The sequence below is a fragment of the Phycomyces blakesleeanus genome (assembly GCF_001638985.1).
Source record: "Phycomyces blakesleeanus NRRL 1555(-) unplaced genomic scaffold PHYBLscaffold_17, whole genome shotgun sequence".
NCBI lineage: Eukaryota > Fungi > Mucoromycota > Mucoromycetes > Mucorales > Phycomycetaceae > Phycomyces > Phycomyces blakesleeanus.
Window position 1 is genome coordinate 255,742 of NW_017265150.1, and position 17,572 is coordinate 273,313.

Here is a 17,572-nt window from a genome sequence, read left to right on the forward strand (position 1 = left end):
AAATTCAGCCACGAACTCTGGGCTTGTTTCTTGTTTAGGGAAGCTACAAATCAAAACCATGTCGAAAGTGACCCATCTCAGGTACATACACGTGCAAACACAGCCAGCCATTTAGGTACCCGCCCTTTCTCACTCGAGTAAAAATAATAATATTATTATTGCTTCCAAACAGACAGACAGACAGACATATATATATAGACAGGCATGCAGAGAAATAACGAGAGAGAGAGAGAGAGAGAGAGAGAGAGAGAGCGTGCGCGCATGCAAAAGTCAGTCAATTACTTTTGTCTCTCTATCTATTTCTTTAGCTGTGTACAAATTCAACCTTGACCTTCGTTCTCAATTTTACAGAAAAATTATATAAATATGTATATATTTCACATATAGATTCACAATCGTTGGAAACCATTCAAGAATTTACTTAAGATGGCCGCAGAATAAACGAAAATATCAACTGTACATTTGCTTTGAAATCTAATTTACAACCATGAACCTCATTAAGTTCATAGTCATGCGTCACTCGAATAGAATCACCAAACAAAACATCAAGCAATTCGCCCTACAAGATGAAAAAGAAAAAAAAAAAGCTCTTGTTTAGTAACACTACATATATCTCTTAACCAGCATTTTCTTTAAAAAACAATGATAATTGAATTGAGTATCTTACAGTATCGGCGTGGTGAATCTCAATCATATTCTCACTGAATCCAGCTATGAATGGATATCGATAAACAACATGATCCACCGGGGTTTCCCAATCAAATAACACGGGTGATCTATGGTCGTAAAAAGTCATATATATATGTGTGTGTGTGTGTGTGTTATCATTAGCATTCGTTTACAAGCAAGAGCAAGATCAAAATCAAAATCAAACTTACGTATCATCCTGAAATACGACATTTCTACTTTTGGTGATGTAAAATACCACCTTGTTGTAGCACACCAGCGCTCTATCCTCTGAAGCCAAAAAGATAGCCAACGGTTTGCTATCCAGCAGGTGCTTATTGAATGTACTTAGTGCGGGCGAACTTATGTCGTTTATCAAATTCTCGGTTACAGTAAGATTCGTGAGGTTGATCATCTCAAACCCTTGTTCACACGCAATAAACAATCTCGTGTTGAAGAATTGAACATTGAAACACTCTGCGCCGACACAAAAGACCTATATCATTTTTTTTTATATTTATATTGATTGATTGATTGATCCATTGATTCGATTTGATTTTGATTTATTGATTTGATTTGATTTGATTTATTAGAACATGAGATTTTGTTTTTAGCTGTGTGAGCTTGAGTATAAGTATGGGTGTATAGTCTATTTACCTTGTCACTGTCAAACCATGAATTTGAAGAATTAATCAACCGTCGTTCGCTTGGTGCCAGCATGATTTCCTTGATGTTTGGCTTAGGCCGAAGAGGGAAAAACATACTATTGTTTCCTTTGCGTTTCTTGTAGATCAAATAATCTTGTCCGTTGTACTGGCCCACTTTCATAAAGTTGACGTGTTTGTCTATTTCTTTCACCAGGCGCTCGAGCGGTTTGGGACTACCAGTATCGCCAAATGCAGCGAGAGGATAACCCAAGAGAACTTTATCTAAATAAGATACATATCATATCATATTTGTAAAAAAAGTGTAAGCAAGTATTAGAGTGAATGTATCTATATGTCTATCTAGTATTACCTGCAAGTACTAGAAGAACACCGTGCTTATGCATCACGGCAATCTGAGTCACATTCTTGATAAAAAGAGTACGACGCAAGGTGCCATCTACACAATTCATCAAATATATACTACTCTCTGTACCAATGGCAATACACTTTTGTCTACGAATGTTTTCTAATATAGATATATAAAAAAAAGAACTGTCAGTAGTAATTCTTTTGGCTAATAAACATAGTTGGCACTATTCAACACTGTCAAAATTTACCAAACGGAGCAGTGCATCGAATTGTGCCTTCTCCTCGCTTAGGAAGAATGTCTCCAACTTGGAATGATTTGTCATCAATGCATACCAAATCACAGAACTTCACATCCTCCCAACGCTTCCTGACTTCTTCCTTGGCTTTATCGATCACCGCCATCCAGCTACAGACTTCCTCTGATGTCTTGAAGGCAAGACAGGTGTCCGCTTCACGCTGTCCGCTGCTTCCGATTGCCAAGACATAATCGGCAGCCTGAGACGACACACCGCTGCTGGTGCCGTTGCCTGCTGAGCCACGCAGAGAGCTAGATAACGAAACCGGGGGCAGTTCGCGACAATTGGCCAACAGGATCGGGATGGGTCTTCTCAAGAGCCGGTACTCTTCTTCAAGAGCGTAGTGTTTGACTTTGACGAGCAGCAGAAAATTGTCGAGCACGAACATCTTGGTGTCGACCGAATCACTTGAATTCTTTATCTTGACATTTCCGTGTCGCAGGAGCTTGCGCTCCGGATCCAAAAGGCGGAGAGGGGTCAGGAAGTGGGTTTTGGTCTTAGAACCAAGCCCGATTTCGAGTGCCTGGAGGTTGATGATATCCTCAGAAGCCGCGACCTCCTCGTCATTTATGCGGGCCAGGTTCTTTACGACCGCGACACACTGTAGGAGGTCCTCGTATGTGGAGTTGTACTTGGCCGTCTTTTTGACAAGACTTTCGAGAATGAGGATGATATTGACGCTGCGTCGGACAGGTTGAAGGAGGATGTTTCGGAATCCGAGTCGATTGAGGGCATGTCTGGATCCAAGATCTTCAATAAGAAGCCCAAACTCTTCGTTTCTTTGGCTGTATTGTTTGATAGCATGGGTCATGAACGGAATGCTTTTGGAGTATGCCCTGACTGGCTCTTCAAACTCAAGATAATACTTGAGAAGGATATCGTCTATCCGGGGCAGACACTCGCCTTCGTACTCCTCCTGACGTCTGTGCATCTCGTCATACATTGCAGAGGTCCTATCAAGGAACCATTTGTAGTTTGGAAACATAATCCGCATAAAATCTTTCTTTTCTTCTGCAGAAAGTAAGGTTGTTCCATCAAGTTCCGGAATGATTATCTAAGGGGAGAGGGGATGAGGAATAGAGGGGGGGACAAATGGAAGAGAGGAGGAAGAGTTTGAGTGTTTGTGCAAAAAATATAAAAAATAAAATAAAAATGTCAGCCTTGTTTTTTTTGGGGGTTATTGTTAAAAGTTTATTTATTGTTTACCTGATCAATAGCTTTCAATAAATTAAGGTGGTTTCTCTCGGTGTATATGAGTTCGAACATGAGTTCTTGCCGTGTAATCTCTTCTGCCGGCAAACTCTTGACCAGTTCTTCTGGGGCTAGCTTAACCCATGATTTGTGGTTCTTGTACTTTAGGGGAAGGGGAAGTGGAAAGAGGAGGAGTAAAGGCGAGTTAATATCAGTATATGTATGTATATTTAAGCTAATCAAATATGTGTATCAATTTACATCGTCCGGGTCTTCTTTAGTTGGATCAACATTGAGAACCAGGGGCTGCAACTACAAATGAGATACACACACACACACACACACACACACACACACACACACAAAATAAATAGTTAAAACCAGTCACACCATCATCTAATTAATTATATAATCCTATAGTATAGTATAGTCTAATGATTGTAGAAATCATATGAATAAGATATGCTCTTTAACCTACACAGTAGTTCCCCATCTATACTTACGATGCTCACGACTTGCATTAGTGGTTTAAATGCACTCACGAGCGCTCTCTTGTCTCCTTCTCTATTAGGACAAGTTGGCGCATAGCATATGCCGGGCTGCTTAGGTGTACAAGTCGGGACATAGCACGCAGTAAGGGCAGTAATTACCCCTTTTATTTTGGACGCTTTTTTAGGGTCGCTACTTATGTCATCGCTGTCTATGAGCGTAAAGATTTCGTCCTTTGACTCGATAACCGAATTGGCCTTGACCGAACGTGGGGATAGTCGTGTGGGTAAGAAAACGGGCGCTGGGCTGTGCCAGAGCAAGTTGACGAGTGCAGTACAGTCTTGCTTGGATACCCGATCGGCAAACACTTTTACTAGGGCTGACTATAGTTATACAAGCACCAGAGGGGGGGTTATATAACTATCTATTTTTTTTTTCTTTGGTAGCTCTTTTTTTTATATTTCTTACCACTGCTTCATCACCTGTAAAGGCATTTTCTATAATGTCGTCACAATTTAGCTGACGAGTTTTACGATAAAAGCGGATACGTTTTATAAACGTGGCTCTAAGACAGGAAAGGCATGCGTATGGTGAGACCGCGTCTCTGCCGTAGACAACTGACCGGTGCTGCGAGACTGTCCGAAGATGCTGTTGGTGCTGCCGATAGTCTGAGGATTTGTATTTTTGTGGTACGGGTGTACGGGTGTACTGTGAATTGGTGGAAGTGTATAGGGCATTTGAGGGTGCAGGTTGAAACAGAGACCGTGTTGTTGTTTCTCGGCTAGTTTGGCGTCGGATAATATGGTGTGGCTGGCTGTTTGCGAGATTCTCTGGAGTCTATTAAAGTATGTGTGTACGTATTTTTTTTTGTTTGTTTGTGGAAGAGGGGATAAGGACTTGTTGAAAATATATAAATGTTTTTTTTTGCTGTTGTTGTTGTTGGTGGCAGTACTTTACATTTGGAATTTCAAGGTGTTCTCGTTCGCTACCCTGGACTCTAGTGGTCACTGAGCGTATAACGTAAGGGTAACCTGGTTGGTAGGTGGAGTTTTGAAGGTGTGTTTGAACCCATTGATCAAGACCAATATTGGGAGAAGACTTGAGCGGCCGACTTTTTGGATCTATACCTTCTGAAAGAGGTTCTGAATAGCCCATCATTATGGTAAAGCTTTTATCATATATGTATTATATGTATTTGTGTGTCCACTTTGAAGCAGAGTAAAGAAAGGCAAAAAGGACAAGAAAGAAAATGAAAAGAATGGATTCGAATATCTTGGAAAACTCGGTCATTTTGCTCATATTTTCGTCTGTTTTTAGTATCTTATTTAAAGTACAGGCCGTTACACTTGAACGCCCGGAAGAGTTTGGAGGAGAAAAGATGAGGAGGTACAAGAAAAACAAGAGCACAAGCAAGAGAGATTTTATTTCCCAAAAGGAACAGAGCCCGATCGTCAATTGCTCATCAAGGCCTTTCTTATATATCAATAAATAAATAAATGAACAACAACGAAAATGACCACCCCTTCCAAAAAAAGGAATAAATCAAGGTTTTTTCTTATTTGGCTCACAAAATAATAATAATAATTGACAACCTTGATGTTTCAATTAGTAAAGAAAAAGAAAAAAAGAACTTCAAGGTTTTGGGTATGTCAAGACGTGTGTGTAGGCCAATCATATCTCCGCGATCCTGAGCACACTTCACATGGACTACTTTCCCTCCTTTAAATAAAACCAACACTGTCATCATCACCACCATTATCATACAGTACCGATTAGTCTTTACATATCTAATTATCCCGGCAATTCTGTATGATTAGATAACAAAAATAATAATAATGAGTATGTTCTATATCATAGCATGAGCAATATGAGTTTATGCAAAACCAAAAGAAAAAAAAACAAAGAAAAGAAAAGATGTAGGTATGTAAAGAAAGTATATGTGATGCAAGGTAAGTTAGTGTATATGGATTAGATTTAGATGGCTGTGATTTTAGGCCTTGTCTGGATGGTTTTAGCATAACGTAAACCACATGCATTACACAGCTCTTTTGGACCATTTGGTCCTCTTCTCCATTCAGGTGAGTCTTGGGACTGGCACTGTGCACACATCTTGGAAATCTCCTGAATATGTTTTCTCTTTCTTTGCTATATACATGCATACATATCAAAGCATTAATACCCTTAGCCAACCACATATATATATATATATATATATATAATTAGATTATGATTATGATTACAAACCTTCTTGCGTTTGGGCCCAGAGAGAGATTCTATTTGCTCATGAAGTCTCTTGTTGGCCAACTGAAGTTGATGGAGCTCATATTGCCAACTGGTTCCACGCGTGGGCTCAATCTCGGAAAATACATTCTCTTGGAGATTGTTATCTGTCCTGAACATTTCTTCTCTGCCAAGCCGTGTCTGGACCAGCGCAAATGCAGGCTCGCTTTGAAAAGAAGACACGTCTCCGGGATAGAATGTGGAAGTTACGGTAGAGTAGTTACCCTTTTCGTTAAGAATCGAATGCTGGAGATTGACTCGCTGACCTTGGCGGACCAGGTCAAATGCACGGCTCATGTCCGGGATCTCATGGTTTGGAATATATTGGTAAATCGAGGCTCCTTCTAGTGACTCTGCAGAAAATCCAATTGTTTCTTGACACTTTGCTGCCACATGTAGATACAGACCGGCCAGACTGGTTTTTGCCCAAAACTCTGTTCCTTCCAAAGAAGTCGAGCAAATATCTCGCCAGTGGAGCTTGTAAACCGGCCTCTGTCTGCCTGAAAGCACAAGACATTTGCGGCTCTTGCTTTGGTCCATGTGCAGCCTTCCACGACATTCCATCCACATGTATCCAGAATACTTGCGTCGTACACGAAACAAAAGGTCGACCACCTTTCCACTGTTTCCACTTGCAGCCGCTTCTTTTATTTCCCGCATCACCGGCACAATGTCCGATGGGTGGCAGATCGAGCTGAGAGACTTCCCGAGCAGATCTTCAGGTTCGTATTCCAGCAGATTCTTGGCCGCTCCGGAGCAATAGAGGAAGAAGCCCTTGAGAGACACAACATGGATAAAGTCGTCTGATTGGTCTAATATCAACTTGTTCCATTCCAGCAGATAACTCTGTTCATTTTCTGAATCGCATCTGGACCTAGCCGACTTGGATTTCACGAGTGCCATGACTTCGGGATTAGTCAGGAAACTATAAGTGCTTCCCAGGCTAGGAAGCTCACGAAAATAATCATCCATTTGGTCCAATATGGCCTCTGCAAAATGACTTGGATTGTTAGTCACTAGTCAAATCATATTGGGTCGACAATTGTAACTTACTGTCTGGCAATTGGAGCGGCAAGGGGTTTTGCTGATAATTTATCATATATGTGCCATCTTTTTTTTTTATTTTTTAATACGAAAAATATAATAAATTATTACCATTTCAAATAACAGCAGCTTTTTTTTTTAAAAAAAAAAAAAAAAAAAAAGGTAGCCTTTATGTCTGTGGGGGGGTTGAATTATGATTACTTACCCTTCATTTTCTCCATAATAGAATTTGGCTGCTCTACCAAATCCACCTGCAATCCGACATAATAGGCAACCTCACCTTGATTATCAAGGAGTGGAATGACTGTAATGAGGTTTACAAAAGCCTACATTTTTGATTTTGGAGATTTACTTCCATTAGCTTCTATGGTCAAAACAATAAACCTAAAATTGCTTCTTTTTTTTTTTCTTTTTCTTTTTTGTGCTTACCTGGCCTCCTTTACGATAATTAATAATGCTTGCTTGATGTTCTCTATTTTGAATCAACTGGGCTTTTAGGTGGTAGACAGCCTGATTGTCTGTGTGGCGTCTTCGTGATCCTCCGGTTACAAGACCATCTGGTGCCTGTAGAAATCGACAATTCTTCCCCAAGATTTCGTTTGAACTGTAGCCTGTCAGGGTCTCAAATGCTGGCGAGCAGTAAATAATCGGGCAATCGTATTGACGAGCATCGGATACCAAAAATGAACAAGACAAGTCAATCGGACCCAAATGTATTTCAGGGTTAGGTCTAAAAAAAAAAAAAGAGAAATGTTCACAATTGTTCAATAAAGATAATATATATATATATAGATATATAGATATATATTATTCGATATTATATTACCTGTTCGCAAGACTTGAGAGAACTTGAATCATATCAAATCCTGAATTCGAATAGACGCCTGCTATCGGAGCCGATGGTGTTCGTACAGGGGCAGCTTGTACTTCAAGAGGTGCAATTGTTTCGTCGAATAGTTCAAAGGCTGGCATGCATACTGGCTCTTCTTCTAGTGTAAGAGTAGATATGTCACAGTACTGAGGCATTGTAATATATGTATGTATGTATATATATATATAAAAGTAAAAAATAAAAATAAAAATAAAATAAAAAAATGCAAAAGAAGAAGTAGATTATTTATTATTTAAAATTACAAAAACCAAGTATTTATGCGTGAAAAGGAAATTGACAAAAAAAAATGTTCCCTGAACGATTATTGGCCGAATGCTTACAATACAGTGCCTTCCGAATCGGCACTTCTCGATCGCCCAGATTATATATATATATATATATATATATATATATGTGTGTGTGTGTGTGTGTATAGATAGATAGGTACACGTACACAGAGAGGGAGGGAGAGAGGGAGGGAGAGAAAGAGGGAGAGGAACAGAGAAGTAACTTTCCCAATACAGGCCCCGCGTAACCCGTTCTTTACACACCACTTTCATTTAAATATTTAATATATATATTTATATATATATTTATATTATTATTATTAAATAATATATATATATATATTTCTTATTCTTATTAATATTCTCTTCTCTTCATCATCATGACACAACCATCTAGACGTAATGATATGTCTCGTCTCCAGCAATTTGATGCTGGAGAACAGTACTCAATTGTAGACATTGTAGGCGAAGGTGCTTATGGTGTAGTTTGGTAAATAATACCTTTGTTAAATATGTATATTTCTTTGTCTGGTTTAATACTCTAATACAATAACCATTCTTGTAGTTCTGCTGTTCACAAACCTACCGGGCAAACAGTGGCAATTAAGCGAATTCTTCCATTTGACCATGCTATGTTTTGCCTTCGTACTCTCCGCGAAATCAAACTACTCAAATACTTTAATCATGAGAATGTAAGCAAAATAGAATAAAGTATTTTACCTACTTTATATATATTTTTCTCTAATATGCTTTTTAATAGATTATATCGATTCTTGACATTGTCAAACCAAAATCTTATGATGAGTTTACCGAAGTGTCAGTGGTTCGGTTATTTATTTATTTTTCTCTCTTTCGATAATTTTAAAAAGAAAGAAAGAAATAAAGCGCAACCTTATACACTTTGAGGCTGACGTTCCTGCCAGATATCTTATTCAGGAACTCATGGAGACCGACCTGCACAGAGTCATCCGCACGCAGGACTTGTCGGATGACCATTGCCAGTACTTTACTTACCAAACATTGCGTGCCTTAAAGGCAATGCACTCGGCAAATGTACTTCATCGTGATCTTAAACCCAGTAACCTTTTGTTGAACGCCAACTGTGACCTCAAGGTACAATCAAACAAAACAATTAATATCATTATATGTTGTGTAATTCCTTCTATTTATATATATATATATATATTGGATATTAAATTACTTTGATTAATCTACTACTAGATCTGTGATCTTGGTTTGGCCCGGTCAGCCAACTCTGCTGACGAGAACAGTGGATTTATGACTGAATATGTAGCTACTCGCTGGTACAGAGCACCTGAAATCATGTTGACTTTCAAAGAATACACAAAGGCCATTGATGTGTGGTCTGTGGGCTGTATTCTGGCCGAGATGTTGAGTGGGAAACCACTGTTCCCCGGTCGTGACTACCATCATCAGCTCACCCTAATTCTCGATGTACTCGGTACACCTACAATGGATGACTTTTATGGCATCAAGAGTCGAGGCGTAAGTTAAGAGGCTGGCTGTTATTTTTTATTTTTACTTTTTTTCTTAGGCTCAAAAGGTGGTATAATATAATATTACATTGGACTAAAAAAAGGAAGCGTATTTGTGTGTGTGTGTGTGTGTATGTATGTTCATTTGGAATCATATCATGTCATATCATATCATATACGTGTATGTGTCTATGTATAGGCCCGTGATTACATTAGAAGTCTTCCGTTCAAGAAGCGAATCCCGTTTGCACGACTTTTCCCAGAAGCAAGTGCACAAGGTAAGAATCAATAAATCAAAACGATCATTGATTGTCAGGTATTACTATTATTATCCAAATATGTATATTCATTGTATTGTATTGTATTGTTGTTAAATAAGCTGTTGATCTTCTGGAGAAGCTATTATCATTCAATCCAGACCGTCGTATTACGGTTGAAGAGGCATTGAAACACCCATACCTTGAAGCAGTGAGTTTTTCTTTCTTTTCTTTTCTTTTCTTTTCTTATTGATATTATTACTATTATTCATTCAATGGTTACCCACGCTATAATTTATGCACGTAGTACCATGATCCTGATGATGAACCCAACGCAACACCAATCCACGAAAGCTTTTTTGACTTTGACAAGTACAAGGATCAGCTGACAAAAGAGCAATTGAAACGTAAGTTTTTTTTTCACATTATAAAAAGAAAGAAAGAGAGGTTGACTCAAAATATATATATAAATATGTATATAACAGAGATGCTATACGAAGAGATTACTCAATAAATCAATCAACGCTAAAAAAACCCCCCCACAAGTCGAACAAGTTTCGACAAATATCAATCAACCGATTGATCTCTCGAGAAATTTCATTCATTAATTAATTAATCGATTAATTAATCAATTAATCAATTAATCAATCAATCAATTAATCGATCAATCAACCCAATCAACCAAGCAGGCAAACAAACAAATAAGCAAGCAGGCAAACAAACAAGCAGACCAATAAAGAAAATAAAACAAAACAAAACAAATAAATAAATAAACACAGCCGTATAGTTATTATCGTTAAACTGTTGTGATTCTAAATATGATGATGGTGAGTATTGAAAGTACAAGAGGTTATTCTACAAGCACAACTTAGCGCCAGGGCGCAGAGGAAAGGATAAAATGGATAGAGCCAAAAAAGAAAGAAAGAAAGAAAGAAAGAAAGGCACAAAGAAAATAAGGGAAAGAAGGAAAAGAGACAGGCTGTAAAGAAAAGGGGTTTAGAGCAGGTTGGCTTCATGCTGGAGATGAGTCACACAGCCTTGATGATTGGCCTGGTATTTCTGAATACCGACACTGGTTGATTTGTTCATTCACCTGATTTTATCTCTCTCTCTCTTTTTTTTTTATTTTTTTCTTTATTTCCTTGTCTTCAAGTCTGTTAGTTCTGAAGAGCGATGCCATGAGTCACTCCTTTGGGTCATCTCGCAATTCATTCCGTCCTACTGAACAACACATGGAAAGAGAAGGCTCGTTTTCAGCCTCTCCTTCGTCAGCCGCTGCAGCCCTACTGTCCGACTCACTTTTCCCACCTAGAAAACCAAAAGGAATGGTGGAAGACGATGAAGACGACGAAGACGACGAGGAATCAGACAGCCGTCCGAAAGAGGATCCCTTGGCAACACAAGTTTGGCGATTGTACACCAAGGCAAAGGACAACCTACCGAACGGCTCCCGACTCGAGAACCTGACCTGGCGGATGATGGCTATGACGCTCAAAAAGAAGGCCGAACGCACAGCTCAGGCTCAGGCTGACAGTACAGACTCTCCCCCGCCTCCAGATGACACCACAGCTCTGCTGTCTTCTTCTGCACCTCTTTATGGACAGCAAATGCTAGGGTATCCAAAGCATGATCCAAATGTGCTGGTGTATGGATCTGCACGCGCCTCGTCCCTTGTAAGCCTTTTCGTTATATTTCTTTAGCTAACCCACACATTCTCTTTACATTTCTTTTAAAAAAAAATTCTAGAGCACACCTTATTATTCCCATGGAGGTGGCACTTCCAGTATAACTATTCCAGCAGACTCGGATATGGATTATCAGCCAGAATCTTTTATCGATCTTTCCAGCCATCCCTCTTACCCCTCTTATCATTCATCTGGTCAGCAATTTGGACTTTCTCAGACACCGCTCACACCAACCCAGCCATCTCAACCCAACACATTGTACCCTACACAGTCAGTCACCGCAGAAAAATATAATGGACCTGTTCATGCCGGTGCTCTTAGCTTTGAAGAAATTCTCAATATATACTATAATACTCCAAAACCATCCATTGCAGAATCACCTTCTGTGGAAACACCGCCACCACCACCACCACAACAACCACAACAACCACAACAACCACAACAACCACAACCACAGCCTCCAAAACCAATAACAATCTCATCAAATACGTCAAATATAACCACAGAGGGAGTCCGACAGCGGTCTGTAGGAAGTATGAGTGCATTTCGTATCTCTCAATCACCTGTCGAACACGAACCCTCCTTACGTCCTATTCGTCATCTTCCTGATCGTGCGCTCGACCCCCCGTCAAATACCTCGCCAGATGACAGTAAAAGAGATCCATCTGCTGCTGTCAGATGTACAAACTGCTCAACCACCACAACTCCCCTGTGGCGACGTAACCCCGAAGGACTTCCACTTTGTAATGCATGCGGACTATTTCTCAAACTGCACGGAGTTGTTCGCCCTTTGAGTCTCAAGACAGATATCATCAAAAAACGTAACCGGAGTGGATCTACAGCTGCAGTGAATACTAATAATACCACCACAAATATTAGTCATATTAGTCATATCAGTAGTATTGGTAGTATTAATATTAGTAGTAGTAACAGTAGTGGCAATAATAATAATAATAATAATAATAATAATAATAATAATGATAATAATAATAACAATAACAATAGTATTTTGGTTGGGAATAAGATCAACAAAGGCAAGACTCCTGCTTTTCTCCAAGCTGTATATTCCGCACCTTCCCCTGCTTCTTCAACTACTGCTGAGCCTATTTCAATTGACCCCACGCCTGTCAGTGGACTTTCGGTATCACTTCCACACACCTCAGTTCGTATTACAAGCGGCGGAGGTTCTGGGGGTCGACCACTGGCTGTCACTCCTGCCCAGTGGCCTTCAGAAACACTCAACAAACGCCAACGACGTAGGTCTCTGAGTGATAAACGCCAACAATCTAAACTGCAGTCTCAGACACAGTCACCTACTACTCCCGGATCATTACCTAACCAATCTCCTTTTGGTGGTGGTGGTGGTGGTAATGAAGGGTTCGGTAAGGTGCTTTTACCGAGAAGACAGCCGCCATTTGTGTCAATTGAACCCCAAATGCATGTGACCCACCAGAATCCCTGGCCTACTACTCCAACACAAATCGGTTCATTTAGTCAGCCTTCTTTACATCCATCTTCATTTCCTCTCCACCTTACCCCAGATCAACTTCAGCAATTGATGATGCTACAACAAGCCACACAAGCAGCAGCAGCAGCTACTGGGGGGAACAGTATTGTAGGTGGAGGTGGAGGTGGAGGTGGGGGAATAGATCATCAATATGATTTTTCAAAAGATGTAATGGACTATGATCCTTCTCCGGCTGGTTCGCTTGATCGACGAAAATCTCATTGGCGATAACAACAACAACAACAACAACAACAACAACAACAGCACATAAGCACATAAGCACAATTTTTCTTTATAAGTCTTTCCTTCATTGTATATGTATATGTATACAGAAAAGAAATATCCAGTATCTTTAAACAAACTCACAAACCCCATTAACTGTACTTTCACGTCTCTTTTTTCTTCTATTTACTGTAAATGCTTTGGTTACCTTTCACATATCCGGATAAAGGAATGATAGCCTATTATAATGAAGGCCATTCTATTTACTTTATTCCTTTTTTTTTCTTTTATTTTAATTTTAATTTTATTTTTTACTTTTATTTTATAAAGAAAATATATATGTATATGAAATCCTTTGTCGTTTTTATTTTATTTTTGTGCCTGTTCAAATGCTGTTGACCGGATCGACCCAACCAATATATTTGTTTCTTTTTTTTTTCAAAAAAAAAAAAGAAACGAGGTGTGGACTTGTAGCAATTTATTCATTACTATATATGTATAGTCGAGTTTGTTTTCGCCGTTTAACTTATTTAAAATTCAGCATATATTTTTAAGAAAAATCTATTTTGAATACTGAATACCCTCACAGTATTTCTCAAGCACTTCATTAAGCACTTTGTTAAGCTATATGCTAGGCACTCAGGGGAGAAGAAAGCAAAGATATCATTGTAGATATTGACAAAAATACATTTGGTAAATGTAAGTACCACTGGAATCATTCTGTCGAGTGATTACGGGTGTTTGGGTTTTGTATTTGTTCACTTTTGTTTAACCTCCATACCCACATCCATGGTCCAACATAACTGCCTCTTACCATTTGTACAAGACTAGTGCTTAGCAAAATAAAAAGCACGGCAAATTGATCTGCAAATGTCCTCTTTTTTCATATTTTATTTGTTCATTGGATATTTTAGAGCCTCTCTTTGTTAAGACAGTTGTCAAAGCATTTAACAGAATGGGAAACAAACACTTTGAAACCACTTGAATATAAAATATCGCATGCCTTGCTAATCCTAGACTTGAGTAATTCTTTTTCTAAAAGCGCTAATCGTTTTACTTTACTCTTGACGACTAACCAGAACTGCTCGATTGGATTCATTACAGAAGAATATGGAGAAAGATACACATACTAGTATCCCCGAGAATTGATATTCTTACCTATATCGGTTTAATTGTGGATAGGAGCGTTATGCATGTCAAGATAATGCCCTTTTATTTCTGAATATCTGTCAATTTCATCATAATGGACAGGTTGCAGTGCGTTGTCATGAGGTTATAGACCTCTTGACAAACATATAATACTTTCAATGCGTTTGCCACTCATTAAGCTATTGTCACTTTCTTTTCTCTTTTAGGATGTTTTCTTTTGTTAGTAGTCATCTGTGATATAGTAGATGTCTTTGGGTATTCAATATGACCATTTTTTGTACCTTTTGTTTATTCGTGTTGTTTATTTGCTTGGCCGCAATATTAAACATAACTTGTCTAAGTATTTAATTGGCAGTGCTAAACAAAACAATAGAGTATGCCCTGTGTTATAAAAGTATGTCGTATCCCTTTTATTATTAAGCTTTATAAGTTTTGTCTGAAATGACCACAATTTGGTATAGTAATCAATGGTCCTTGGAGTGTGATAATATTGGCTTGGATAACAGTAGTTGAGGAAAAACAAGAGAATAAAGTGATTTAAGCTCGTAAAAGATGATGCTTATAGAAGAGATGCTATTAGCTATTTACTCTGATATTGTTCGATCCAATCGATCAAACCAAACTACATAAGCGATTAGGAGACACATATACATCGCTGGTTAATTAACGTCAAACTGCATTAGTTCATGCAAGTCTGAGTCCGTCTAAGCTGCAGCAATGCTAATTTACCCCTCTTTTTTTTTGCGCGTCTTTAAAGGTGAACCTTAAGGACATGCAAAAGAGACCAACACGAAGAATTAAGCATAAAATCACCTACAATTGGTTTTTGGGGGTGTTACTGACAAACTGGCTGCTGGTTAGGTGATAAAATCTGACTTTATTAGCAAATCTGTTTTTTTTTTGGAAACCACAAATCACGACATTTACCAACACTGTCTAATAGGATCCAACGTTGGACTTAGATTTAACTGCTGCAGACAATTTTACAGCTGAGATCATTTAAAAGCAGCAATACTACTAATAATATAATGCTTGAAAAGAAAGATTTATTATAATCGATCATCGTTCATGTTGTAGAGCTGTTCCAAATTGTCAGAAACAATGACATCCTCACCGAAAGAAATTATTTTCAGCTGCTTGTCTATCTCCTCCTTCAGTTACTCAAGCTTCTTTTCTTCCTTCTGGCTTGGCTGGATATCTTTGTCATCTTCATCATCAGTGTTACTCTCGCCTGGGGAGTAATTCCTCAGCACAGCCTCTTCAGACCAAGGTGATCTTAGAGATTCAACACTATTCTCATCCCTGGCACCTAGTACAATAAGCTCTCTGCAAATAAACTGAGTACTAATTGCCTCAAGATGTTCAATATAGGCTTGTATTGTCAAGAGAGACTTCCGGTAGGTTAAGGTTTAGACAACTAGTCTTGATGGTTTTTTTTTGTTCAGAGTTAACGTTGTACTGTTTGAAGGATTAGGTAGCTTGTCCTCGCAAGTAAACACGTTCTTTTTGTCGGAAAAGAAGCACAAAATCATATCAACTTTGACATCTTTCTCTGACTGGGGAAGGACGCCAAGTTTCTTCAAGCTTTTTATCATGTTTGAGTGACATTCTGATCTCGCAATGCGAGATAAGCAAATTTCTTTCTTTCTTTTGTCGTAAACCCATCTATTCAAATGTTTACCTTTTTACTTTATATTATTTTAAAAAAAAATATGGCATCAAATAAGTCAGATGCTAGGTTTATTTGATACCAATCTTCTTTATGAGTCTCGTCTAGTAACACTCTAGACTGCCAGAGAATTGCTCTAATAATTAAAAAAGAGGGGATATTAAAATGGCTAGTAATACTCGTAGATTTTATTCTGTGCTTACAGTTTGGTCAAGGCTAATCGAATGTATGACATTCTTGGTGCGGAACCATAAATTGGTATGCAGCCAATTACTCGTGAGATGTCCATGAGAGACGTGCAGTTTCTGACCTTTTGCAAAATCTTGTGCTCGCTCCTTGATACAGCAAGGACGAGATGGAAAGCATAATGCCTCGATATTCCCTACTTTTAAACCCAGTCTTTCTGGTATAATTCTTGGTAATGTTAAAGTTAAAATATTCTCTTGGCCACTAATCAAGACTATTAGCAGTAAATACATATATTTTATCTTTAACGATACCACTTACTATTTTTTTTAATTATGGTCGTAAGTTACTTGTGCATTGCCAAGTTATTTAGCAAAGAGGCCCTTAATCTTTTTTCCGGTCTTTCAAAAATGTCGGTATTTGTACTACAATTAAAGTGGGATGCCTTGTTTTTGGTAATTTCTTTTAGAGACGGGATCAAAAGTGCTGTTTGTGGAAGCAAAGCCGTCTTGTCTTTGTGCACACTTGTAATAGCAGCGCTTTAATAAAGCTCTTTCTCTTGCTTTATACAAAAATATAGTTAATACCGTAAGGTCCCTATAGTCCTACCTAACTTACCTGTTTCAACTATCGTCTGGCCAGCAATAGTGCATCCCGGCTATCCAAGACGTTGCTAGCCGTATTCTTTAGTCCCTGGATTCTCCTGGCTTTTGCTTTATCATGGTCGTAAAAAATTTGCAGACGCTAGCTTTAGGAGGGACTATGTCTCCTGATGATGCACGCCATTCCCTGGTGGGAGACAGCATTTTTATTCTACCGGACCACAAATCGTGGCCTTTTTGCCAGCATCGAATGATTCTATCTGGTCCCTAAGGATACCGAATATTCGTATAAAGACTTTCTTTTGTGCTTGGCAGAAAAAAAGGGATAAGTGAGGATTACTTACCAGATGGTGCTGTCAGACTCTGGGAATATAAGGAAGTGAAAGGAAGAGAAAGGCATGATACGCGTAAGAAGACCGATAAATAGTAAGGTATCAAACACTATTGCGTCACACTATAATGACAGCAACTCCTTATGATCCTCTACATGGCTGCCTATCTATATAGTGTATTTTGTGGCTAACTATAGTATCTTTATTATCAAGTCTAAATTTAGGACGCAAACAGCTATTAAATGAACATACAGGAATTGATTTTTGCATGAGACAGAATTTTATTATTAAATTTCCCAAATGCAGATTGTGGCTATTAAAAGAATG

At 38.6% G+C, this 17,572-nt stretch overlaps 6 protein-coding genes across 6 annotated transcripts; 2 read left to right on the forward strand and 4 right to left on the reverse strand.

Moving 5' to 3' along the window:
* Positions 1–340: 340 nt before the first annotated feature.
* Positions 341–4,816, reverse strand: PHYBLDRAFT_77613 (hypothetical protein; the record flags this gene model as incomplete). The annotated part of the gene is made up of 11 exons (XM_018443281.1): positions 341–559; positions 668–776; positions 879–1,162; positions 1,324–1,595; positions 1,684–1,839; positions 1,931–3,032; positions 3,185–3,331; positions 3,431–3,481; positions 3,673–4,041; positions 4,127–4,495; positions 4,616–4,816. The coding sequence occupies 11 exons, from the start codon at positions 4,814–4,816 to the stop codon at positions 422–424; spliced, it is 3,198 nt and encodes a 1,065-aa protein (XP_018288825.1). The 3' UTR covers positions 341–421.
* Positions 4,817–5,520: 704 nt separating this feature from the next.
* WcoA (GATA-type zinc finger transcription factor) lies at positions 5,521–8,320 on the reverse strand. Its single transcript, XM_018443280.1, has 6 exons — positions 7,809–8,320; positions 7,412–7,712; positions 7,188–7,308; positions 6,992–7,048; positions 5,903–6,927; positions 5,521–5,803 (listed from the first exon to the last, which is right to left on the reverse strand). Exons 1-6 carry the CDS (start codon positions 8,006–8,008, stop codon positions 5,633–5,635), a joined length of 1,875 nt encoding a protein of 624 aa, XP_018288826.1. The 5' UTR covers positions 8,009–8,320; the 3' UTR covers positions 5,521–5,632.
* Positions 8,321–8,520: 200 nt separating this feature from the next.
* On the forward strand, positions 8,521–10,407 carry PHYBLDRAFT_155869 (hypothetical protein; the record flags this gene model as incomplete). The annotated part of the gene is made up of 8 exons (XM_018433447.1): positions 8,521–8,630; positions 8,706–8,832; positions 8,901–8,956; positions 9,064–9,253; positions 9,362–9,646; positions 9,836–9,914; positions 10,016–10,104; positions 10,201–10,407. 8 exons carry the CDS (start codon positions 8,521–8,523, stop codon positions 10,405–10,407), a joined length of 1,143 nt encoding a protein of 380 aa, XP_018288827.1.
* Positions 10,408–11,071: 664 nt separating this feature from the next.
* PHYBLDRAFT_170874 (hypothetical protein) lies at positions 11,072–13,979 on the forward strand (the record flags this gene model as incomplete). Its single annotated transcript, XM_018436441.1, has 3 exons — positions 11,072–11,566; positions 11,640–13,281; positions 13,897–13,979. 3 exons carry the CDS (start codon positions 11,072–11,074, stop codon positions 13,977–13,979), a joined length of 2,220 nt encoding a protein of 739 aa, XP_018289131.1.
* A 1,634-nt stretch (positions 13,980–15,613) lies between these two features.
* PHYBLDRAFT_64133 (hypothetical protein) lies at positions 15,614–16,051 on the reverse strand (the record flags this gene model as incomplete). The annotated part of the gene is made up of 2 exons (XM_018441241.1): positions 15,614–15,828; positions 15,916–16,051. 2 exons carry the CDS (start codon positions 16,049–16,051, stop codon positions 15,614–15,616), a joined length of 351 nt encoding a protein of 116 aa, XP_018288828.1.
* A 189-nt stretch (positions 16,052–16,240) lies between these two features.
* PHYBLDRAFT_64132 (hypothetical protein) lies at positions 16,241–17,313 on the reverse strand (the record flags this gene model as incomplete). The annotated part of the gene is made up of 5 exons (XM_018441240.1): positions 16,241–16,261; positions 16,329–16,585; positions 16,930–16,969; positions 17,129–17,180; positions 17,258–17,313. 5 exons carry the CDS (start codon positions 17,311–17,313, stop codon positions 16,241–16,243), a joined length of 426 nt encoding a protein of 141 aa, XP_018288829.1.
* Between the last annotated feature and the right edge of the window lie 259 nt (positions 17,314–17,572).

Excerpts from the sequence above, each read along its gene's own strand:
- WcoA (XM_018443280.1), bottom strand. The coding sequence starts at position 8,008 with ATGCCTCAGTACTGTGACATATCTACTCTTACACTAGAAGAAGAGCCA. Across the intron at positions 7,309-7,411 it reads ATTATCGTAAAGGAGGCCAG|GCTTTTGTAAACCTCATTAC; the intron begins GTAAGCACAAAA and ends TCAAAAATGTAG. Across the intron at positions 6,928-6,991 it reads GCCGCTCCAATTGCCAGACA|AGGCCATATTGGACCAAATG; the intron begins GTAAGTTACAAT and ends GTCATTTTGCAG.